This window comes from Varanus komodoensis, unplaced genomic scaffold (genome assembly GCF_004798865.1).
Source record: "Varanus komodoensis strain SLA01 unplaced genomic scaffold, ASM479886v1 scaffold20_3, whole genome shotgun sequence".
Classification (NCBI taxonomy): Eukaryota; Metazoa; Chordata; class Lepidosauria; order Squamata; family Varanidae; genus Varanus; species Varanus komodoensis.
This window is the reverse complement of record NW_025335588.1, coordinates 302,932-327,293: the sequence shown is the minus strand read 5'-3', so window position 1 is coordinate 327,293 and position 24,362 is coordinate 302,932. Positions and strand designations below refer to the sequence as shown.

The 24,362-nt window shown below is 62.4% G+C and overlaps 1 protein-coding gene across 2 annotated transcripts; it reads right to left on the bottom strand.

Moving 5' to 3' along the window:
- Window positions 1-294: 294 nt before the first annotated feature.
- PHF12 (PHD finger protein 12) lies at window positions 295-24,362 on the bottom strand. Of its 2 annotated transcripts, XM_044430566.1 has the most exons (16): window positions 24,247-24,362; window positions 24,033-24,114; window positions 23,771-23,882; window positions 10,191-10,263; window positions 8,177-8,570; window positions 7,915-8,035; window positions 7,517-7,649; window positions 7,248-7,412; window positions 6,890-7,051; window positions 5,777-6,551; window positions 4,825-4,953; window positions 4,127-4,270; window positions 3,848-3,946; window positions 3,531-3,613; window positions 3,208-3,346; window positions 295-2,004 (listed from the first exon to the last, which is right to left on the bottom strand). In XM_044430566.1, exons 1-16 carry the CDS (start codon window positions 24,310-24,312, stop codon window positions 1,658-1,660), a joined length of 3,024 nt encoding a protein of 1,007 aa, XP_044286501.1. In that variant the 5' UTR covers window positions 24,313-24,362; the 3' UTR covers window positions 295-1,657. The 2 variants fall into 2 exon arrangements, with proteins under 2 accessions (XP_044286501.1, XP_044286500.1); XM_044430565.1 differs by lacking the exons at window positions 24,033-24,114; window positions 24,247-24,362 and having other exon boundaries at window positions 8,177-8,558; window positions 23,771-23,850.

The following is a 24,362-nucleotide window of genomic DNA, read 5'->3' as shown; positions in this document are numbered from 1 at the left end:
CCGGGGCAGGAGGGGCAGCTGGCGCAGAGCTGCCCACCGCTTTGCAGCAGCCTTCCCCGCCCTGGTGCCCCCCCACTGGGCACGATGGGAGATGCGGCCCGACGCATGTGGGTGGGCCCCACTGGACAGCCCGTCCGGGGACCTGAGGGGGGACGGCAGCCCGGGTGCACCACCACCCGGGGGAGCGCAGGCCTCGGGGCCGGTGCCCTGGGGGAGCGCCGGGGCAGGCAGGCGGGCGGGCAAGGAGAGCAGTGAAAGAAAAGGCAGGCGCAGGCCCGGCCCAGCTGCGCGGCGTTTTAAGCATTATTATGTGAGTTTATTAATACAGACTTTAATGCCATTGGAACAGTCATGAAACCTTTCTGTTTTTATACAAAAAAGATCAAAAACAAGAGCATTAAAAACATTAAGAACTCAGCAGATCTCGCCTCCGGGACGGAGCGAGTGGACGCCAGCGGTCTTCCCACAGCCTGTCCCCGCCAGAGCCTCCTGGGAGCAGAGGGGCTTGGCCTGCCCCATGAGGCCCTACGAGGATCCTGATGTGCAGTGCGGAGGGGGAGTGGGCGACCGGGGGCGGGAGGAGAGAGAGGAGCGAGCACGGGTGGGCAGTCCTCGGAGACCGCTGGGAGCCGAATCTTCACATGGTGAAGGAGAAACTCTTGACCCTGGGGGTGCCAGCCCTGGGAACCCCTCCGCCGGAGAGCCCGGCGTGCGGGGCTTCCTTTGCCGCTGAGGCAGGGAGTTCCAGAGTCTCGACAGACAGGCGGACACCAGCCAGCGGCCGTGGTTTGCTGTTTTATATACAGAATACAGGAAAAAAAAGTTTCTGTAAAGCCTAGAACATCGCAATTACTTCTGTACATCAGAACTTAGCTGAGAATGGGGCGGCGGGGGGGGCGAGGGAGGGGAGGGAGGTGTCGGGACAGGAGGACGAAAACCGGGCTTACGACAAAGAAACGCTTTGCTACAACAGGACAACTGGAGGCAACATCATACCACATGGAGCACTGTACACAGCTTAAAAAACACGGGAGGGTGGCCGTCGGAGGAGGTATTTACACAGAACCCCAAATACTTCTTCATTATCTGAAAACAGGACGGAGAGCAGGAATTAAGCGCGTGCTCCCACTGCCCACAATATACCGAGTGCGACTTGCAGTGGGGAAGGAAGAGGCGCAGGAGGGGTGGGAGGGAAGGAAGGAAGGAGGAAGGAAGGAAGGCAGGAAGGAAGGAAGGAAGGAAGGAAGGAAGGAAGCTGCATGTAGCGCATCTTTACATTAAATAAAACCATGATCATTGAATAGTTTTTGCTGTATGAAAACTGTATTTCTCTCTTTTTTTAATATAAAAACTATTGTCACTGGCACAAAATAGAACAAGGTTTTGATTATTTTACAACTGCAAGGGAGCGCCTGGCCGGGCGGAGCGCCCTCGAGCTGCAGTTTCCTTTTTGTTTGTAAATGAAATGTATAATACAAATATATGTGCAAATGCCCCTAAAACTTGAGCAAACCATAAAAAAAAGTAAAGTTCTTCACTTCATGCAAAGGGCGTCAACAGTCTGCGGCCCACTTTGGGGGGGGGGTGTCCAGACGGGCGCGGCGTGCGTCCCTCGCTCTCCGGAGGCGCCCGGCCCGGCCCGGCCCGGCCCCCCGCTCTAGGGCACCGAGTTGGAGCGCAGCACCGGGACCTGGTGGGCCTTGGGGGACGGCTTCTCCTCCAAGTCCGTGTCCTGCGCCAGGGCGGCGGCGGCGTCCCCTCGGGGCTGTTTGGTCGCGAACTCCGTGATGCTGAAGACGAACTGCAGGCAGCCCAGCTTGATGTAGCTGCCGTGGTGCAGCAGGGCGGTCCCCTCCCAGCCGGCGCCGCTGCCCCCGATCAGGCTGGAGCTGCTGGCCTTGCAGCCGCAGGGCCTCGGCGGCGGCCCCTGCGCCTGGGCCCTCATCACCGCGGCCTCCGCGCCGGGCTGCTCCTCCTCCGGCTGCTTCCGGCTCTTGTGGCGCTCTGGGGGCGGAAAACACAGGGCGGATGCACGGGCCGCGCGGGGACGCCGGTGCTTCGGGCCGAACGGGACCCAACTTCCCTGAGCGCCCAGCCCAGCCCAGCCGGGCCGGGCCACCGGGCCTCCCCTCCTGCCTAATTTGCCCCGCGCTCTTCAGGGAAGGGGCTGGAAGCCCCTCCAGGCACGGAGCATTGTTCGGCCACTCTCTCTCGCCGCCACGGAGTCGAGCAGGCGCAGCCCCTGCCAGCCGCCCCCTTTCAGCCACATCTGTGCAGCTGCGAGGCCCAGAAAGCATTTCATCCCCTGGTTGTCAAGGAGACCCCGCAAGTCCTGTTTCTCGGGGAAAGGGGCCGCCACTCCGCGGACCCCCAGGGCTGTGGTCAGCGCACGCACGCATGCGCGAGGGGGAGGGAGGAGGCGCTGCAGACCGGCACGCCTCTCGTGCGGTTACGCATCAGGAGGGTTTCTAAGCCGTCTTTCTCGCCGGAAACGAACACACACGGCAGCCTACAATCTCTCGAGAAAGAGAATGCAAGCAACATTGACAGTGGTCAAAAATGACTGGGACCGTTTTGAAAAAAGGAAGGCACCGAGAGCAACAGAAAAGATGCCAAGAGGGCCTTTCCCAGGAGCGGGCCAGGAGGCTGCTGAAGAGGGTGCCTCGGCCAGGGCGCGGCAGGCCAGAGGTGGGGCGGGGAATTCCCCGCGCCAGGCAGTCGCCACGGCGGCCTTTTCCCAGGCCCCGGCCGCGAACGGGGCGGCGAAGGAGCTCCGGAACCGGTACTGAAAGCGGGCAGGGGGCATTCGCTGAGAAAAAATCGGTCCCCCAAAGTAACTTTGGCCCGAGCATTCCTCTGCGGACTGAGAAGCCCCGTCCTTTCGTAGCCACACCTGACGCACGGGTGTCCCCCGCGGAAGGGAAGGAAGCCCCGGCTGTGCCGGGGCTCTTGGAGGGGAAAGGGGGGCCAGCAGGGAGCCCCGGGGTGCAACGGGCGGAAGCAAGCAGGCACCCCCCAGGCTGGCTACACATGGAGACCGCAGTTGCCTTGCTCTTCCCTTTCGCTAACGAGTTCGAAGCGAGCAGGCGAGCGCCGAGTCTGGGGAAGACGAGTGTCCCGGGGAGCCCTCTGAGCACGCGGGGTGGGTGGGGAGGGGCCGCCCTGCCCAGAAGTGGACGGGGCCGGGGGGGGGTGCCCAGAACTTACTGATCACGCTCTGTACTTTGGCAACCAAGCTGCTGGGAGGGGCGAGGGCAGCCTTCTCCGAGAAGTCGCACGAGTACAGGACGTTGTCCACGGTGGTGCCGTGCTCGCTGTAGTTCAGCAGCTCGTAATGCTTGGTGTTCTGCCCGGGGGAGCGGAGACCGGCCGGTCAGGCCACGGGATGGCCCGCCCTGAAGGGCTCTGGGCAGGAAGGAGCGCCCCCCTCCGGGAGCTACGCACGCCCCCCCGCCCCAGCCCCTCCACCGAGCCACTTCCGCGTCTCCCCGGCAGAGCGGCCACGGCGGGGGGAGGGGGGGGACACCCACCTCGTCGTAGAAGATGCACGCGTGCTTCCCCGACACGTAGTTGCAGTGGCCGTAGTTCGTAAGGCACACGTCCATGTCCGCTCCTGCCGGGGGGGGACCAACACGGCAGTCAGGGACGGCCCATGACACAACCCACCCCCGGCCCCCACCCCCGTTTCCCAGGCCGGCGGGGAGACTCGTCCGGGCGCACTGCCAGCGGGCGTCCCTCGCAGCCGGGCTGCTCCCCGCGTCCGCGCAGCGCGGGCTGGGAAGCGACGGGCACCCTCCCTCCCGCCCGGGCGGGTGGGCTAGCTAGCCCAGCAGCCGCTGGCCCTTGCCTGTCCCGATGTAGAGCGTCCGGTAGCACATGTTCACGGCACTGCCCAGCCCCAGCAGAGGGTAGAAGACGGCCCGGGCCTGCACCTGCTTCCTGGGCCCTGCAAGAGAGAGGCGGGCTCGGTGCCACGGGCCGCGGGGAGGGGAGGGGAGGGGAGGGGAGAGGAGAGGAGAGGAGAGGAGAGGCCCGCCCAGGCCCAGGCCCGGCCCCCCCGCCCCCCGGGGCAGCCTCCGCTTCCTTCCCGTCCGCGAGAGCCCCGCCGGGCCAGGCCGATGCCCACCTTCAGCAGGGCCGCGCCCCGGACCGGGCTGCTGGGCCCCGGCGCTGCCTGCGAAGGGCTGTGCTTTGGACGGGAACAGCTGGTGTATTCTCTGCAGAGCCAGGAACTTGATCAGCTTCTCGTCCAGCAGGTTGATCTCAATCTCTGTCGGCGAGAGGCGGCGCCGTGAGCGGAGCGTGCGGGGCAGGGGAAGGGGCCGGGGCCGGGAGCAAGGTGCCGCCCCACAGGCCAACGGGGCTCCCGAGGACCGCAGGGACGGGGCACAGCTTGGCCGGAAGTCGGCCCTGCCCGGGCCTCTGCCCAGGGAGACCACCCCCTTGGGCAAGGGAACCGAGAGCGCGTCAGGCAGGCCGGGAGGCAGCCACCCGGGGGGCCTCCGAGCCGTCATCCCAACCTCTCCGTGCTCCCTGGGCTGGCGCCTTTGCCAAGGGCCGATGAAGAGGAGACAGGCCGCAGGGGGGCCCACGAGGAGCAGCCCTACACCCCCCGTGCCCCACAGGACAGGAACAGCCGTGCTTCCCGGTGCCCACTCGGGCCGGGCGCCTGCCGGGGGCTGCCCAAATCCAGTCCTCGCAGGAGCAGGCACACCGGCCAAGGTGACGAGGGGGCAGAGGCCTCCTCTCGCGCCACCCACCCCCTGGGCAGGAAAACGGCCGCCCTGCTTCCGGGACACCGGAAGGGGAGAAGCAGCCACTCACCGCCGCTGCCGTCCATCAACGTCTTCGTGGAACCTGCGGCATCCACCGTGGCGGAAGCGCTGGACAGGAGGAACGAGGGGGGTGCCAAAATGCTTCCTATGTAGATGGGGCCCGGGCTCCCCTTACCATCTAGTGGAGGAGGGAGCCGTCAGTCGGGCCAGAGGCCTTGCCCCCGACACCCCCCCACTTGAAATTTCACAAAACTCCTGGATCTGCTGCTGACCGAACGCTTCGGAAGGGAAGGCCCCGCTCTGTCCGCGCCCTGTACATCGACCCCGAACCCTCCGGGAGCAATAGGCTACGGTGTGAAACGTCCGTGAAAGACGTCCACTCAAACCCGAAGCAAGTTCTGAGTTTCTGAGCCTCGTGAGCCCTCCCTTTCTGGGTCCGAATCAAACTCTTGGAATTATCCACATATATATTGCAACCCCTTTCAGGCCAAGCTACTGCTCTGCTCTTTTATTATTTGCGTTTCGCAGTTACTAGTCTTAGCGCTCGCACTGGGCATGCCTGCTCCGGGGAGGGAGGTTCCAAGCTGGAGCGTGGCCGCCGGGGTGAGGGCCGGGCGTCGCGCTCCACAACAGATCACCGGGGGCTGCACGCCGAGCCCCCCCCTGCTCTGGGGCCTCCACGACAAGGGCAGAAACACCCCTCGCGGCCCCCCGGCCGCGCGGATGATGTGTTGCCAGCGGGAGAGGAAGCAGGGCAGTCCCGGCCAAGGGGCACCTGCCTCAAACCGGGCCGCGCGACAGCCCTGCTGACCACTCCCTGGCCTTCTCCGTGCAGAGGAGCCCCCCAAAGCCCCCGGCGGTGCCGCGTCCCTCCCCATTGTGGCGACACTGGGAGCTGCCTCGCCCCCCCCGGGTGGCCTGGCAGTGGTGCTGCGCCCGCGCTTGCCCTCCGGGCCCCCGCCTCGCCCAGGGGCCCTTCCGGACAGAGCCGGCGCCCTCACCTGGAGGTGGTGCTGGCGAGCAGAAGCCGTGCGGCGCTCCGGTGGCCGAGACCCCGTCGCCCACGGCGGCCTGGGGAGGGGTGAGGGCGCGCGTGGCTGTGGGAGGGGAGTCCATCGCCCCCAGGTCGGCCGCCAGCAGGGCCCCCATCTGGGCCTGCGGGGTCTTCCGCTGGAACGTGCCGGCGGCCTCCAGGCCGGCGCACGCGCCCGGGAGCGAGGCCGGCATGCCCGTGGCCGGCGCGGAGCCCCGGTGCGTGCACGGGACGGGCCCCGCCGCGTTCTCCGTCTTCACCACCGCCCCCGTCAGGTGGTTGAGGAGCCCGCACGCGGCCGGGGGGGTGGTGGGCCGCGGCCAGGGCTGCTGCCGGTGGGACAGCGCCGCGACCGAGCTGCCCGGGCCGCCCGGCCGGGGGGGGTCAGTCAAGTGTGCCGCGGCGTCGCCGTAGAAGTGGGGGCCGTTGATCTTCACCTCCGCGGCGGCGCTGGGCCCGTTGGACGTTCCGCAGGGGGACGCGTTCTTGGGCCTGTCCGTACAAGGGGGGTAGTGGGCGTCCTCCTGCAAGGAGTTCTGGGGGGCGAGCCCCGCGGTGCAGGTGACCGAGCAGACGGAGGGGACGCCGGCCTTGTCGGCGGCCGGGTACGAGCCGGCCAGGGAGCCGTCGGCCACGAGCGCCGGCTTCACGTCCGCCTTTTCCGAGTCCCACGGGGAGGGCATCTGCTTCGCAGACAAATGCTTGAGGATGCTGCACTGCAGGGCGACGACGCTGCACAGCCACTGGGGGGGGGGAGAGCTGCGCATGAGGAGACGGGGGGGCCGCCGGGAGCACGGCACACGCCCCCGGGGGCGGGCCGGAGACGGGGAGGAAGAGGCGCCCCGACCTCGCGGCCGCTTGCCTGGGTGAGCGTCGGCCCCACTGCTCCAGGCAGAGCCTAGGTGGGGGCTTCGCTCCGGCCTGGCTCTTCCGGGGGCCAAGGAAGGGGCTCTCTGCGCCCGGCACCGTTTTGCCGCGAGGCCGCCCAGGGAGGGCGGGAGGAGCCTTTGCCGGCTGCGCCGCCGGGGGAGCCGGTGCCCCTCCGGCCGTGGGTGGGCAGGCGAGCCGGCCCTGCCCTTACCTCTTGCTGTTCCGCCGGCGTGGCCAAGTGCTCTGGGCGGCAAAGGTGCTTCTGCGAGGGCTCCTCGGGGACCCCGTTGCAGATCAGCTCTCCGTCTCTGATGGCCGCGGGAGCCAGCAGGGGGGGCGGGAGCCGGTACTGGGACTTTATCGCGTCGGGCACCTGTGGGCAAAGGCGGGCGGGCGGGCGGTGGGGAGAGAGCACGGGCGGGCGCTGTGAGGCGAGACCCTTCCCGCCTTTCCGCTTGCACAAGTTCCGCCCCAAGCGTGCCGGCTGGCGAGCGGGAGCAGCCCTCCCTCCCTGGCCTGGGAGGGAGGCCCGGCCACCCGCCGGGTTTTGCAGCCCCCCGCGCACCCACCTGCAGCCCCTTCCGCTTCGTCGCCTGCGTCACGCGGCGGTTGGGAGGGTGCTTCTTGTGGATGCGGTTCAGGAAGTCCACCTTGACCACGTGCTGGGAGATGGCGTCCTGGAAGCGGTCGAAGACGCGGCACCGGTTGCTCAGCGTCATGTTCTTCTGGTTCAGCTGGAAGAGAGACGGCGCCCTGTGGGCTGCGAGCCGCGGTGGCAGCCACGGCCGGGCGGGGGGGGGGGGGGGGGGGGGGGGGGGCGCGGCGGGCCCCGGCTTACCACCACGTGCGCGATGTGGTTCGGGCACATCCAGCGGCCCAGGGGCATGGCCGTCAGGGGCGGCTGGAGGCAGTCCATGTGGAACAGGAGCGGGCAGTAATCGCACTGGATGAGGGGGGCCACGCGGCAGCTCCTGGAGGGGCGCAAGGCGGGTGGGGAGAGAGGGAGAGGTGTGGGGGGCTGCCTGGCACCAGGCCAGGGAGGCAGCAGAATGCCCGGCCTCGACTGCCCCCCAGGGAGGCCTGCAGGACAGGGGAGCGGCTCCCCGGGGACCCCCGCCCCCATCCTGGGCGCCGGGCGTGCCCGTTCAGGCCGCTGCCCCGAGCCGCGAGGCCGAAGGGGGCGGGGGAACGGCCTGCGACACCCCTGCGAGGCTGACGCGCCCCGGGGATGCCCACCTGCTGCAGGTGAAGCAGACTTTCACCGGCAAGGGGACCAGCCCGTTGTGGTCCAGCTCGTGCTGGGCCCTCTTCACGTTCTTCCCGGTCGTCTCCTCCTTCCTCCTCCTCTTGCTGGTGCCTGGCAGGGGAGAGGGAAACGAGCCCCCGTTGGTCCAGGGCCGGCGCAGCTTGGGGACAGGTGCAGCGGCCGGCGGGGGCCGGGAGTGCCTGCGTGGGCTGCGGCCGCGGCAGGCCCCTTCAGCGTGGCACGCGCCCTCACCTGGCAGCGCCGTGGTGCAGGTCAGCTCGTTGGGCAGCTGGAACTGCGTTGGGTTCCTCTCCATGGCGGCGGCGATGAGCAGCTCGAAGGGCCGCTTCAGGTGGGGCTGCCCGCCATCGGGGTCAGTGGCAGGCGTGGCGTCGTCGTCCACGTCCACGATGTCCTCGTCGACGTCGTTCTGCTCCGAGGTGGGCGTCTCCGTGCTGGCGTTGGACGTGGGCGTCCCGGGCCGGCTGGCTCTGCGCTCCAGGAGCCGGGTGTGGGAGAGCGCCCGGAGGCTGCCGCTGCCCGACCGGTCCAGGTAGTCGGCATCGCCGGAGGGGGACGCGGTCCTCTTCCCGGACTTCTCCACCAAGCCGTTGACGTGGCCCAGCTCCTTCTTCTGCTCCCTCTTCTGCAAGGCAAGGCAAGGCAAGCGGCTCACAGCCACACGCCGGCGGGAGGGAAGCCCGGAAGCTTCCAGGGCCGTGCGCGTCTCTCCGCAGGCTTGTGCGTGCAGCGTTTCCCCTTACGGCACAAAACTGTGCCTGAGGCTTCTCTCTCTGTGGGTGCCTAGGTCTCTCTGGCCACTCGCTCAAAAGGGGATTCCTGAGGCCACCTTGAAAAGCACGTCTTTTGTCTGTTTTTCGTGCTGATGTCCTGTCTTTCTGATACAATCCTCTTGGTGGAAGAACCAAGCTGAACAAGAGAAGTGCCTCGAAATCACCGTGAGCAGGTGACTGAAGCACGGCTGGCACAGCCATCGATGGACAGGCGAGGCGAAGGCAGCTCTGCTGGAACACGGCCTCCGACTGCCTGGGGCTCCGGCTAACCGTGCTACCAACAAAGGACGTGATCCCGGTCCTTTCAGCTGGACGCTCCAAGATGTGTCGGACTGCAACCCCACCCAGGATGCCCCGGCCAACATGGCTGCCAGAGGATGCTGGGAGTTCACGCCGACACCTCTGCGACGTGCCGGCTTACGAGGAGCTGGTGTGCCAACGGCCACACTGCTGCCTCCGGTCAGAGCCCTCGGAAGCTGCGTTTCGGGGCCTGTCCCTTCCCTCACTATCCTCCACAGGAGCCTCACACAGAGCCTGGGGCGAGAACCCCCGGAGGCCCCCTCGAGATCGGCCACCGGATCCTTTCCCGCCGCAGACGCCGCAGCCTGAACCCGGCGCGCCCTGCCTGTCGCTTCCGCTCCTCCCCGCCTTCGGGACTCAGCGGGATCCGTGCTGCTGGCGCGCTCTGCGACGGAACGCTTTCAAGGTCACAGAGCGGTGCGGCCGGCAGGAGCGCACTCCGCGCCCGAGGAGGGCCGGGCCAGGAGCCCCGCGCCTGAAACCTCTGGCCGAGCGGGAAGAGAGCCCGGGGCTCTTTCCCAGCCTGCCAGCAGCCCTTTCCCTCCAAGCAGCCCCAGGAGTCAATATTTGCGTTCAGCTGGGCTGCCTGGCCGGCTACAGGAAAGGGCAGGCCTCTCCGGTGACACGCGGGAGAGGCCAGCCCAGTCGCTTCCCTCACCCCCTTTCCCACGAACGAGCGAGCGAGGCAGCCGGAGCTCGCCCCTTCCCCGCTGCTATGGAAACGACGGGAGGTCACGCCACTCTCTCCACGCTAGCCGGAAGGAGCCGGGAGGCTTGGCGATGGAGAGCCCCGCCGTAGCAGCCCTCCTTCCGCGGCTGCAGCCTCCTGGGCCTCTCACGTGTGCGGCGCATCCCGCCCGAAGCCGCTCCGTGCACGTTTGGTCAATCACGGGGCTTGGGGGGCCCGTGGAGCTGCTCTTCCCACGGGGAAGGCAGGCACTCGAACTGTGCGGGGAATCATGGCTAGCGCGCCGTCTGCTCGGCAGTGGCCCGGGGCCTGCAGGCGCTGCGGGCCAGGGAACGCCGTGAGTCGCAACGTCCCTGGAGGCAGCGAGTGGGGCGGCGGGTGGCGCTCCCCTTTCTCTCTCCGCCGCAGCTGTGCAGGCCCCCCTGCTGCCGGGGAGGAAAGGGGCAGGCCCTGCTGAACGCCCGGGGGCCCCACGAGCGGTTACCTTTCTGCGCACGGTGCAGCGGTGGCACATCCACTCCCCGGGGGGAAGCATCTCCTCGCTCAGTGGAGGATTACTACGGGAGAAGACAAGAGGCTGTTACTTCTCGACGGCAACACCCCGAGAAGCTTCCCGTTCGCTCCAGGGCCTCCACAAGCCGCCAGGCGGGCCTCTGCGCAGTGGGGACCTCCCTCGTGACCCACGGAGCCGCCCCCTCCTAAAGTTTGGCTGCTGTTGGCAAGCATTCCGGTCGCGGGGCAGTGGCACCCTCGTCTCCCCACCATAAAGTTCTCCCCCGTCCATGCACCCTTCACAAGCTCCTCCTGAGCAGCAGGAGCCCTGCCTTGGCTTCTCTCCCTCAACGCACCCCAGAAACACGGAGCCAAGAGAGGCACCGCCAGCCGCCCTGCTGGGTTCCTTGGCTGCTGATGCTCAGGGAAGCAGGAGTGCGAAGGGGCAGAAAACAGTCGTGTGCGTGAAGGGGAGGAGTAGCGAGAGGAAGGAGCTGAAATGCAGAAGTCCAGGCCAAGCTGCAGGAGGAAAGCACGTCAGCAGAGAACCAGAGGATGACTGCTCCAAATATGGGACGTAGAAAGAGACCTGAGATGGAACACGCCGCCATCTTCAGGACAAACAGATGCATGGGGATGGAAGCGCTCATGATCTCCGGCCCAGAGCATAGTCAGGGAACCCATGCGGCACAGCAGGCAGAGTGGAAGGGGCTCCAGTGCCCCAGTTCCCCATTCTGCCACGAGGCCCCCTCAGCCTAACGCCCCCCACAGGGATGCTGCAAAGATAAGAATGAGTCACACTGTTGTGAGTTCCTTCAAAAGCGTGATGCGAACACAGCTCGCTAACAGGAATGGATTCGCGGGCCGAGACACACGACCGAGCACCAAATCTGACGCTCAATCAACAGATCAAAAGCGGACTGCAATGAAACTCCAGCTCCCCACAGATGGCCGGGGGCCCGTGGACGGCCACCGCCCAGCGACTGAAAGGTGCCGCACTGCATGCAAGGCGCAGACGAAACACGCTCAGCTGCCCGGGGGCCAGGAGGTGCTGCCGGGCAGAAATCTGGCTACCAAACAAGCCGGCGTCTGCCAGATGCGTGGCTGCGGCAAAGGCAGGCGCTCAGATCCACCACAGCCACACGCGTCCGCCCACCGCCTTTGGGCAACCTCTCCTCGGTGCTCCTAGTCTGGGCCTGCACGACAGGGTCACTGCAGAAAGCAGCGAGATGGCACCGGGAGGATTTTAAACGCACCAAAGGGCTGAAAGAACGCCACGTGTTCTGATGGAAATTCTGCTCCACCCAAAGTACTTCCCAGGTCGTCTAGGACGGCTTCTCCTTCGCGGAAGACCCCCGCAGACATGGCCAGCAGCTTTCACCTGGTCGCCAGCCTGTGTGACCCAAAGACCCCACGCCAAAAGCGACGGCCGGAAAAATCTGTTATGAGACGACCGATACAGGTGGGGCCGCAGGTGTGAGAGCGCCCCAACCCGTTTGCTTTCAGTCTCCCCTGTACAAGAATCCCAGGCTGGGCTCGTTGTTCACGGCACCTACGGTGGCTCAGGAAATTCAGTCCTGGCCTCAGAGAGACGAGCTGGACGGAGGGGACGCCAAGCAGAATCGCCTCACGCGGCACGGCCGGCACCAGGCGCGGCCTTCGCCCTTGCAAACCGTCCCCAGCAGAAAACCCAGTGCACGCACCGCGGCTGGACTGCAAAGCCGCCATCTGAATTCGCAGGCTCCTCCTCTCAGCACTGGCTGAGGGACGTGAATGGACCGGCGGCAGCAGGCTGGGCCCGGCGGACCTCCTGCCTGCCAGATCCCAACGCTTCCCGCTTTGCCTGTTCGGAATCAGCCACATTAACGAGGCAGGCAGCCATTTTGAGAGCACTGCTCAGGAATCAGGGAAGCGGGTGAACTCCGCAGCTTGGCTGAGCCGGTCTCCAGAGAACAAGGAAAAACCCACACATTAACCATCTTGAGCAAGCCATCCTGGGCAAGCTGGGAAAACCCACTGACAGCCGTGCCTGGCCTCACGCACAAACGCGCAAGAATAGTGGGAAGAGGCAACAAGGGTTGTCCCAAAGCACAACAGCCTGGTAGGGAGACTTGGAAGCGACGAGCCCAACAAACAGCTGCCTGTTGATGATGAATTTGCCGGTTTATCATAGGCTGCAGGGAGATTGAGAGAACGGCAACGATCCAAGATCAGATCTGGCAGGGAAGGCTGCCAGGACACGGGTTGCCTGGAGGTACGAAACGGGCGTTCCAGAGCGCAGCGGAGCAAAATGCAGCTCGGTGAAAACAAGCCCCGGCCTGCAAAGTCAGGAAGACGGTCTGTGCCGAGAGGCCTGACCTCCGCTGCGAGATACCCGCATTCGCCACCCCGGAGGGGCCTCCCCGTAGAATCACATTCCTGTAGGCCTGACCGGTAAGTCCATCATCCCCAGCATCCACCCAAACCACAAAAATGTGGTTGTGTGTAGAAAGCAGCCATGCGCTTCCACGCACCAACAGGGCCGGACCCCGTCATCCAGCGAGAACGCCTGCGGAAACGTCAGGCAGTCGTCACTACGTAGCCTGCCATCACCGGGAAGCATTTTCACGCCCCGCGAGTGCCCGTCCGTCGGGAGCAGGGCAGAGTTAGGACTCTGCAGCTCATCTGCTCTCTGCACAAGGGCTGGAGGAGGTTGGCAGCCCTGCCAGGGGCACGTGGCCCCGTCCTCGGGCAAGAGCGGCTGCCTTGCGCAGACACCGCTGCGCTGCAGGACTGCCCCGGGGAGCCAACAGCGTCCCGGGGTCGGCTGCTTCGACACCGGGGCATCCCTGACACACACACACACACACACACACACACGGGCCTGGCCTCACACGAGAGGCTCCCAGAGGGAGGGGAAACAGCCAGCCCTCCCCCTGCAAGGCGTTGCCCAGCGCACCTGGGCGGCCATCCTCCCTGCGGCTGGCTCCTCCAGGGGTTTCCAGGGCAAAGACCCCTGCAGACAAGCGGCCACAAAGATGTGCCGCCAGCCCACGGCTGACCCCTGCAGACATCTCTCAAAGCAGCAGCGCCCTGCCGCTCGCGGCCCGCGCACACCATTCCAGTGACGCAGAGATGCAGCCAGGCAGTGCCTTTCCTTGCACACCATGACGCTCTTTGTCAGGGTCCTGCCAGCGAGGGAAGAGCGAGGGAAGGAGGGGGGCCAGCAGTGGCCCCAGCGCTTCTGCCACTCCGCTCCCCTCCCCCCCCCAATACCTGCCTAGCCTTTAAACAAATCCCTCAAAACACTCTCCGGCGAAGGGGAGCAGAAACGAACGCCTGCAAACTCTCTGGAACAAAGGCAACGAGGCGGCCGCCAGAGTCGCGTCTAGCTAGCGCGATGTTTATACGTGGAGGCCAGGGGAGGTTTCTTCTGGATAACCCTTCCCCAAATTGGTGCCCTGCAGATGTGCTGGGCTCCGCCTCTCAAGCCGGCCGAGGGCCGCTGGGAGTCGCGGTCCCAAGGGCACCGAGCGAGGAAGGAAAATGCAGGCGTTTCACCGCTCGGGAAGGCCTCCTTCAGGGCCCGCGCCTTGGCTCAAGGGGACGTCCGTGCTGGCAACTAGCCCCATTTGGCGGAACAAGGCCTTCTGGCACGTCTGGCCCATCACCGCAGCAGGCCCGAGCACCGCTGGAAGCGAGCAGGAGCTGTGCTTCACCTCCGACATGGCCGTATGCCAGGGCTATAGATAGGGTACACAGAGATCCGGCAACCCGTTGGGAGGAAAGGTGATACCGAAGGTAAACGCCACGCACGGAGGATCCCTTTGGGTGCCGAAAAGCCACAAACCGCTCGGCAGCGTGATGCAAACAAGGTGCCTTCAGGCACCTCCAGGGCAGCTGCGGAACTCACACGCGACGGCGGTGCTTCGCCACACCAAGTGCGAAGAGCTGCCTGGGTTTCATGTTGCCCGGGAAGGGGAGAAGGAAAAGACCGCCTTGGGCGACCGCTCCCCTCAACGGAGGCGGCTCCGGGCCCTCCTCGCTCGCCACAAGCGGGGCCCAGGATGCCCTCTGGCGATCTAGGCACTGGGCTGGCCCTCCCGCTGCTCCAAGCACACAAGGCTCCCGGAGGAGCCGGCCTGCTCCATACCCCAATGCCTCCTTCAGGGGAGGGGGTGCTGCCTGCCGGGCAAGCAGGCGAGAGCCTTGGGACTGTGCCGTCGCATGCTCCTCTGAGCCACTGCGGAGAGCAACTGGCTCGTCTCTGCATGCTCCCAACACGGGGAGGGAAAGGCCTCTTGTGCAGGTCAGGACGTGGGACCTCCTTCCAGCCTGCGGCTGAAGGACTTGCCCTTTTGGTAAAATGACATGCGCAAGGCCCAGTGCTTCCCCGGAAGTCCCTTATTTTCTCTTCCCCCACCCTTGGTAAACTCAAAGGACCCAAGTATTTGCACAGTCGAGGGAAAAGAACACACACTTGTGCCGGGCTCTGCCCAGCCTTCTCTCCCAGGCAGGGCTTTCCTTTCGCCACACCGGGGAGAGGAAGCGGCACAGCAGCAGAAGGCAACGCTGCTGCTCCGGGACGGCGGGGCCAAGTTACCGGGCCGGAGCGCAGACCTCCAGGGCCTCCGCCGAGAAATGTGCAGGCGGCTGAGCCAACGGCTCAACGTGGCAAGGCATTTTTACTCGAGAGAGGCTTCGGCGCTGGACCCAGAACAAAAAAGCGTTGTTGCGGGCTCTGAATTAGTCGGGTCCTTTGCCAAGCGCAGCCTGGCCTTTGGGTGGGAGCGGCTTGCCAAGAGTGGTGGATCAGGTTCACTTCCTTCTTTTGTGAGCACTCTTTTCCCACCGACTCTTCCGGGGAGTCAGTGCTTGCTTCCTGCCCCCTGGCTTCTTTCTATTTCCAGCAGAAGGCGGGGAGGGAAGTGGGGTCTGCAAACTATTTGCATCACTTATCATCTGCCTTTTCTGGCAAGGTGCCCAGGGGAGCATACAGGTTCCTCACAGCAACCCTACGAGGTAGGCTAGGTTGAGTGCCAGTGACTGGCCCCAAGTCCCTCAGTGCAGTTTGTGGCTGAGAGGGGACTAGAACCCGGATCTCCCAGTCCAGAGGCCTAACCACCATGTGACTCGGTCAGGCCTGCCTCTCTCGACGGCCACCGAGCAAAAGTCATTCCGCCCGGTTAGAGCGGCAAGAGGGGCCGAGAAAGCACCACTCCACTAGCTAAGACTGTGAGACCAGTGTCTCCTGGCTGCTGTCCCCCTCGCTAATGCTGGCATGAGAAACACCGAGACTTCATGAAGTTGTGCCAAAGTTTGCTTCCTCCAGCCCCATTTATTCTCCTCCTGTGCCACCTCTTTCAGATTGTGCGCCTGAGGGAAGGGCCTGTCTGCTCTATTTCATTAGTCACCCTATAACAAAATTCACAGAATAAGCCTCAAGGGAAAGCACAATGAGATGCCAATACCTGCCATTTACAAAGGCTCACAAAAAGCACCACAATGACCCATCCGTTTAAGGCCAGCACAAACTGAAATATACACACACTGTGGAGGTCTTCCAGAATCCAAAGAGCTTAAAACTTCGGAAATTAAGCCGGACACTGACATGCATGAAAGGCGAACACCTTGCCCGGCACCGAGGAGGAGACAGACCGGCAAAAGGTGGGTCTATTTAGAAAGCGCTGCAAAGGAGAAGAGCCGGCCGAGGGTGGGCTTTCAGGTGCTTGTGGGCTCCTCTCGGGAAGAGCTGCATCATCTAAAACGGGCCTTTGCACTGGGCCCGGAAACAAGTCAGACGCCTGGGGAGGTCGTACCTTTGGCACGAGGCAACTGCAACGCCCAGCTCCACTCACTATTCCTGCTGCCCTATTTTGATCTGCACTGGCTGAGATTTCTGGACCATCTTCAAAGGCCCACTCTGCATGCCACACACTGGTATTCTGAGACAGGCAACCGGAGCCGAGTAAGGCTGCAGGTGGGGCGGCGTGATCCGTGGCCACGCAGAAGGTCCCGGGTTGAATCCCAGCGTCTCTGGGAAGGGCTGGGGAAGCTCCAGCTTGAAGCCCCGGAGGGCCAGTGCCGCCAGGCAGTGGCAACGGCACTGGGCTAGCGGCAGCAGGGAAGGGTGCACAGGCACCCGAGAGCACGCCTCACGAGGCAGAACACCACCCTGTCCCCCACCAACAGTGCCCTCGCCTTCTCTAGACCGTGCCTCGGTTCACTGGGTCTGTCCCGGCCCCTCACTCTGGCCAGACGCTGCCGCCTCACCCAGGTCGGAGGAAAGACCACCGTGCGACCCACAGCGCCAGCAAACGGAATCACCGCATGGTCTAACTCCGCACAGCGCTGCCACCAAGTAGGCTCAGCGACGGCCGTCCGCGTGTTCGGTGGGCACAGGAGAGCAACTGCTCTGCCGGCAGAAGGGGCCCAGCTCAATGCTTGGCATCTCCAGACAGGGCTGAAATGGTTGGTGGGCAGCTGCTACCACTCAACGCTGCCAATTCTGGCTGCTCAGAGGTGAACAACGGGGCAGCAACCAGGGGGCTGGTCTAGGCTAAGCCAGATCAAAAGCCCACCTAGCCCAGTGCAGGCTATCCTGGCTGGCAACAGCGCTTTGGGGCTAAAGGCCAAAACCTGAGCCGCCTGATATACTGAGTGCTGAAGCTGAGAGGGTTTTCTGCAGACCACTCGCTCCAGACTGAGCTTTCCTTCACTTTTCACTGGGGTATGTTTGCCTCTGTTCCACCCATTTCTAGAAAGCTCCTTAGGAAGAGAGACTTTTGAAATGCGGCAATAAAATTTCCAATGAAGCTGAAAGCTACGTAGAGCGAGCTGCACTTCAGGCGCAGTGGAACCGAAGCCCCCCACGAGAAAGGCAGCTGAGCACAGAGAAAGCTGGGTTCAAGTTACAGTAAGCCTGGATTCTTAATTACAACCAGAGGCCCAAGGTGCATGTCGGCGCCACCAGACCAACTCAAGTGCTTTTCCAAATGCCCAGCTCGAAACAGGGCCCTTTTGTACAAACTTCAGCTTCTGTGAAAATCTCTTTAAAAAGCTTCTGAGGTTACAAGTTTCAGTTTTAGCCACATCTAAAGATACAGCTCTCAGATTGTTCAGCTTCTATTTCTGCACCGCTAATAATCATAGGAAGGGGGGAACCCTTTCTGCGCTCTGTCTCTTCACCTTAAGCCGCCAGCACCCCACCTAGACAAGAGCTTAAAGCTACAGAATCCTTCATATTTTGTACCACTTTAATCAGCCAGATCTCATAGCAGCTCCAGATACTTAAAAAGTATGACTTCAGCCCTAGAGTGCCTCGCGAAAAACACCGAAGCAGCCTTCTCATCCCCACCTGCCAGTAAACAAGGGCAACGTTCGGACATACCTCTTCTCCTCTCCCACAGCAATTTCAGAATTACTGACCGCACTTCTGCAGCTTTCTTCTCTAAAACTCCCTTCATCTTTGTCTAACGGAGTGGGGAACCTGCAGCCCTCCAGACGTTCTCTGACTGCCTCTCCCACGAGTCCTGGTCAGCGGAGCCAAAGATAAGGGACAGTGTCAGTCGCAGCCCCACACCTCTGGGGGGAGCATGTAATCCCTGTCCCAGCTGCACCACAAAAGCACCCCAGGCTGCAGAGCCAGGGGACCCACATGCGTCCCTGCCGGATGACTTGACACGCAGGTGAAGGTGTGAACTGACGACACTGAGGAGACAAAGAAGTGTCGTCCCAGCGGCCAGACCTGGTAACCGCAGCCACACGGGTCTAAGTGAACGCCAACCTCGATTACATCTGAAAGGCTGGCGCCATGCAGCTGATGGCGCAAACGTGCTTTTAACTGCTCCAGAGAGTAAGGTCTGAATTAATGGGTGTAAACCGAAAGGGGGAAAAGACTTAGACTGAATTTGAAGATGCAACGTAATGGGATTGCTTCAACTCTCTTGATGTCGAAGCAGAGGCTGAATGACCACCTGGCACAGCTGCTTTCATGCATCCAAGGGAGCCAGACTAGATGGCCTCTTTGGCACCCTCCCAGCCCCGAGAATCGGAATCAATGCTGCACCTGCGGGGCTCACTCCAGCCAGCTCTATGTTGCCAGAAGGAAGGGGCCACCTTCTTCCACAGGCCTGCCCTTTATGCGACTCCTTTCAATGCTAGCTGCACTTAACTCTTGCTGGCTCTTAACTCTTAACTGCCATAGGGGAGGACATGCGCAGCCCAAGGCCCACGGACAATTGGCCCTTCATGTCATGCCACTGCTCTCTGAGGTTTCGCTCTGTGTCATTAAGGACTGACCACGGCCCGCCCTGCCCGGGCCTTCCTGCTTCCTCTGACCTGCTTTCTCCCAGCCACTTCCCCACTCCCCTGGCTGGTTCCTTCGGTCTGGCCCACCCTCTCCCTGGGATCGCAGGCCATGGTAGCCCAAGAGCCAGCCTGTTCCGCCAGAGAGCTTCCTAGCGCCGTCGCGGCAAACGGCAACACGGAGCCGGCTCGAGCCAATCCGTGCCAAACGCTTTGCTGCCAAGACCACGCCGGGGCTGCCGCAGACAGAGCCACCGTCTCCCAGCTCGGGCACCCAGGCCGCCCAGCCCGCCGTCCTGGCCGACGGGCCTGGAGCAGGGGGCCTTCCCAACACCTGCTCCCCAGCGCTGTTCACTGGAGGCTCCCAGGAAATGAACTTCCAGAGGCAAAACATTTCTTCTGCCACTGCACGTACAGCCCCTCCCTAACGATCTGCAAGCCATAAGCAGTCATTAGCTAATGACTGCCAGCATTAAGGAACTGCATGCCTCCAGGTACCAGAAAATCTTGTGGGAATACTCTGCCGCACACACAGAGCAGCACGCTCTCTGTCGCACGGCACAGCGGACACGCTGATGGAGGAGCGGGGTGGCGAGCAGGTCTTTAGGCAGTCGAACCACAGGGTTCACGGGATCGACCCAAATTCTGCCCGTTTTGCTTTAATTAATTCCCCACACATCCCTGCGCCTGCTACCCCGTGACTGCCTTAGCGTGATTTATTTAGTACTTCCTAACATCCAAAGCGTCCCAAAAGGTTTATCAATTCATTAACCTTTACACCGCCAAGAGATGGCCTTTGCGGGGCCGGTGGCAGCCTCCCCCCGCTCTGCGTCCTCCGACGTGCTGAAGTGCCACCTCCCATGATTCCCGTGGCTGAGCTGCAGCCCAGCGGATCCGGAGGGCGGCAGGCTGAGGGAGGCTGCCCTCGAAGGCGAAAGGAGGGGGTGCGGTGCGGCCCCTTGGCATTGCCAGGCAGAGCTGGAAAACTGCCCTGCCCAAAACCCTGACGTGCTTCTGCCAGGCAGGGCCAACCACACTGAGGCAGGCGAGCCAGATGCCCGACCTGGCGGCTTCCTGCGCCGCTGGGCCCAGAAGACAAGTGGAAAACAAATCAGAATGTGAATGGGTCGCACCTCTGGCGGCCCTGTTCCCTAGACACATGCGGGCAAAGCGCAACAGCCAAGACTAATGAACAGAAGGGGGGGCGGATGCAAGGAGGGAAGGCAGGCCCTGCGCTCACGGGGGCAGAAACTCCAGGGCTGTCCTCCAGAGCAAGTAGTACTCCCAGACTGTATGACCACACGCAAGACGCTGCCTTCCTAAAAAATCACGGCAGAGCAGAGCACGCTGGACGCCAAGGGACTCTGCCAGCCTCTCATTTTAAGGGCCCACCCCACCTCTTCAAAAAACGGCAGGAGGATATTAGAAGGGTCCGAGCCTCACAGAAGCAATATGGGAAGCTGGGAAGGAACCTCCGGGACGGAGGAGCGCAGGAACCATTTGGCCTGGCAAAACATCCTGTGGAGGATGTGCTTAAGATAACAGGGCCCTTGTCAGGACCTGGGTGCGAGCGGTTACCTTTTCTTATGGAGGGCTATTTTCTCTCTCACAGGAAATGATGCTCACTTCATGGGCCTCACGTTACTGGAGCGACCCTGACTTGACAGCCAAGCCAGGAATGACCCGTGGGAAGTGACCCGGAGACGTAGCGTGACTGCGAAGTTTGGGTGAGGTTTTCCAGTCTGAAGAATAATCAGTTCACTGGCTCTGCATTTGGCAACTGCAGTGGATCTGCGCAGAACCTGCTTCACACACCTTTTGCTTCCCAACATGCTTTTAATTCCTCAATAAAAAGCAGAGTCCACAGGAAATGGGACCACAGGAAATGAACTTATCCACAAGATCAGAAGCTCACTTTGGCAACACAGGAAGGTGTTGAGGCCGTGTGTGAACTGTTACAACGAGAGGCATACAAGTTAAGGGCTGGAAAAGGGGAAGAAACCAAACAAACCCAAACAAACCCAAACCCAAACCAAACCACACACAGCTGCCATGTAAGACAATTCTAAACATTTTCAAAACAGGGCATATTGCTTCACGGAAGCCGGTCGAAGCTTAACTGCGAGACAAGGCAACTCAAGTGCATATTGTCCTATTTTGAGAATCACTCTGCTGTTAACCACCCTGCTGGGCCAGGCATGTACAACAAACTCAAACCTCGGTGGCGTTCCAAGACTAGTGCTGCAGCTAGCCTTTGCTGCGTGTGGGAGTTATGCAAAGGAAAGGGCAGACTGGGGTGGGGTATGGGAGAGTCAAGCCCAAATTCTCGAGAGAGAACACAACGGGTTCCGCGTGCTGCCGGACCTCTTCCATGCGGCCCTTGCGCAGACGAAGTAAATTCTAACACTTCCCCTGAGGAATACAGTAGAAGCAACCCACTGAAGTACCTGTCATTTTCCAGAGGAATTTGGAAACAGTTAACACAGGAAGGATCCTGCCGGAGCAAAAGGCAAAGCTTTTAACAGGGGCTCATTCCCAGCTATAATCCCTCTAGTACAAGTTAATCCATAGCAGACAAACCAGACACATCCCAGCTGCATGAGATCACAAGGGAAGAGACCAGTCAACTCAACTCTTGCTAGAACAGTCAAAGACTGACACAGCTCCACTGTCCAACCAGCAACTTCCAAATACGCACAACCCAAAACTGGCACCGTATTCCTCAGAGGGGTTCGGAGACTAAATAGGCTCAGAATGTGTACCTCCGCCGCCGCCGCCCCCCCTCCAGCAAAAGTACACTGGCTTACTCATTCCAGTGAGGGCCTGCCTTTTTCCACAAGTTTATATAGTCTTGGACTTCCCACTGAGCTTAGAACTGGGGTGCTGGTGGGGAGACCATCTCCTGATCCCCATCCCCCAAAGTTCAGAGGGATTTCACCCCTCCCCAGTTTGGGGTGGGGCAGGGACATGGTCACCAGAGATTCTGAATGGCTACTGCCAACACGTTTTTCCGGCCTGCATCGCTCTCAGACAGACAAACAGCAACATGGGTTTGGTTCTGAAGTCTGGTGCAAGGTAGGCTCCGATGTACAGCTAGATCCCTGGGTGAGTTGCTGTGAATCAGCAAGGAATTTGATTCCTTGCCATCTCACAACAGGGAAGAAAGACTCCTAGATGATACTCCTGTGAAAATTATGAGTGCGTGTGTTTGCAGGGGAACTGGCAAAACTTCCATGGATTTTTGGATGGAGGAAAGGCAAGCTCGGTTTAGCTGTGGCGTACAGGGCACATTTCTGAGCTTGTAACCCCAGTTGTGTGCCTTCTGCATTGGGCCCGGGTTGGCGGGTCTCAGCGCTCCCATAAAAACCAGCAACAACAAAACCCCAAGTCGATCCCACAAGCCGGAAGATTGGTAACCCTCAGGCAGCTCTCACAAGAAAAGGCCAAAATAAACCACAGGCATTAACTATTGTGGTTTAATTATTTCTAGTGCTTTTAAATGCAAACACTCTGCTTGAACTTAGTCAGAAAATACAAGAAAAAGACATTTGCATCTGCGGGCGGAGGGAGGGAGGGGAAAGAAACAGGCTCAAGAATACAGGAAATTCAATACCACAGAAAGCAGGACCAAAGCTAAACAAATGCCAAAGAGAACTCCTCTCTGCATTGCAAGGGTACATAATCAAGAAAAAATTTAAACAAAAACAAATGTTGACGAAAAATGTCTTCAATTAAAAAGCTGCTGCACAGGCCTTCAAGCAAGGGGAACTCTCGGCCATCTTTAGACATTGGTATTCAGTGAGGTGACTGTGTGTGTAAGAGAGAGAGAGAGAGAAGGGGGGGGTGTAAAGCCCCAAGTACCTCATTTCCTGGGGAGCAAAATGGTTGGTTTGCATGCATTTGCAAAAGCATGGCACAAGAGACTCTCGGTTCCAGCAACAGGAAGGCAGCCTGGGTTTTACTGACAGAAAAAACACAACACTTTCCAAGAAAGCTCCGAAGGAATTTGCACTGCAGCTAATAAAAATTGGAATATCTTATCAGCAGCATAAACAGCTTCAGTGTGGAAGGGGAACTTTCCATACGCTGTCACCTCAGTCCAGCCAGCCCCTGTGACAAGGGCTGAGACCAGGGCAGCAAATTGAACACCCACCGCAGCCACACTTCCGCAACACCCTGATGGTGGATCAGGTCCTTGGCTCCCCCCTGCCCTGTTTGCCAACTCAAAAACTTTTTGCCACATTACGCCACGAACCCTGCCCGGAGCTTTCTTCTTCCCTGACGAAAGCCAAGATTTCAGATACAGCCCCACAGTACGGGCTGCCCCAACCCATTTAGATCCGGCAATTAATCTATGAAAGAAAGGTAAAGAAAGAAGGTGCGCGTGCGTGCAGAGGAAAGCAAGCCTAAGTTTGAAAAAAAAAATCCCTTTTCAAGATTCTTCTTAGGTTGCAGGTAACGATCTGGATTTCTGTCGCAGCAAAAGGCAGGCCGGGCCAATTAGAGCAGCTTCCTTTTGTAGCCACCTTTCCTATCACGGAAAAAGAAAAAACGGGGGGGGGCTCCTGGTTGGGGTTTCCCGCATCCCCCGAAGGCACCTTTGCCTTCCACGTTCGGCGAGCAACCGAGCAAGCCCCGGAGGGCGGGGGCAGACCGGACCCCGGGCCAAGCGAGGGGGAGCAGGGGAGCCGGAGGGGCGCCCCGGAGCCGGGAACAATGGGCCCGGAACCCTGCAGGGCGCCTAACCGCGACTGTTCGGGAGGTGGAGCCGAAACACCTCCGGGCACCAGACAAAAGATGGAGAGCAGAGCAGAGCGAGCAGAGCAGAGGGCCAGGAGCCAGGGCGGCCTTGGGCGCGTTTGCGCGGCGAGGGCAGGCTGCCCCGGGAAGGCGGCTGCCTGCGGGAGAAAGCCGCCGCGCCCTGCCCGGCCCGGCCCCGAGGCGCCACCGCCGCTCGCCCGGGGCGGCCCGGCGGCGGGCGAACAGACCAGATGGGCAAAATGGCGCTGGGCATAAAATGTAACAATTTCAGGCAGGTCGCCATGTTGTCATGAGCCGAGCGGGGCGGATCGCGCGGGCATCGGGCATCGGGCTCGGCGAGCGGCGGGCCGGGACGGGCCGGGCGCCGCGCCTCGCGAGGCTGCCGCGCCGACCGAGCGACCGCGAATAACGGGCCCTTCCGCGGGCGGCGCTGCGGAGCGGCTCCGAGCCGGGAGCGGGGACGCGGCGGCGGCGGGCGAAGCGGCGCCCGGACAAAGGCGCGCGGGGGGCGCGGGCGGGACTGACCAGCACTGGAGGTGGAAGGCGGCGGGGCAGTGGTCGCAGCAGAGCAGGTCCCCGCCTTCCTTGCAGCTGTCGCAGCTGTCGTGGTTGGTGGCGCGCCCGCTCCGCCGCTGCTGCTGCTGCTGGGCCGCGGCGGCGGCGGCCGGGGAGTGGTGCGGGTGCGCGTGGTGCGGCGGCGGGTGGTGGTGGTGGTGCGGCGGCGCGTGGTGCGCGTGGTGCGGGTGGTGCTGGGCGCCTCCGTGGTGGTGCGGGTCGCCGCCGCCGCCGCGCTCGGGCCGGCGGCTCCGCTTCTCGCCGCCGCCGCCGCCGTCGTCGCCCCGGGGAGGCGCCAGCAGCGCCTGGATTTGCTGCCATGGCGGGAGAGAGCGACAAGGGGCGCGTGAGGCGGGGGGGAGGCGGCGGCGGGGGGCCGCCCGCGCGCCCCTCCCTCCGCCCGCCCCGCCGCCCCCGCCCCGCGCGCGCCCGCCCGCCCGCCTCACCTCCATCACCCCCCCGGACGTGTCCAGGTCGTAGACCACCGTCTTGGCCTCCATCCTCTCCCACATCCAACAACGGCCGAGCGGGGCCGGCCCGGCGCGCAGGCAGGGCGAGGGCG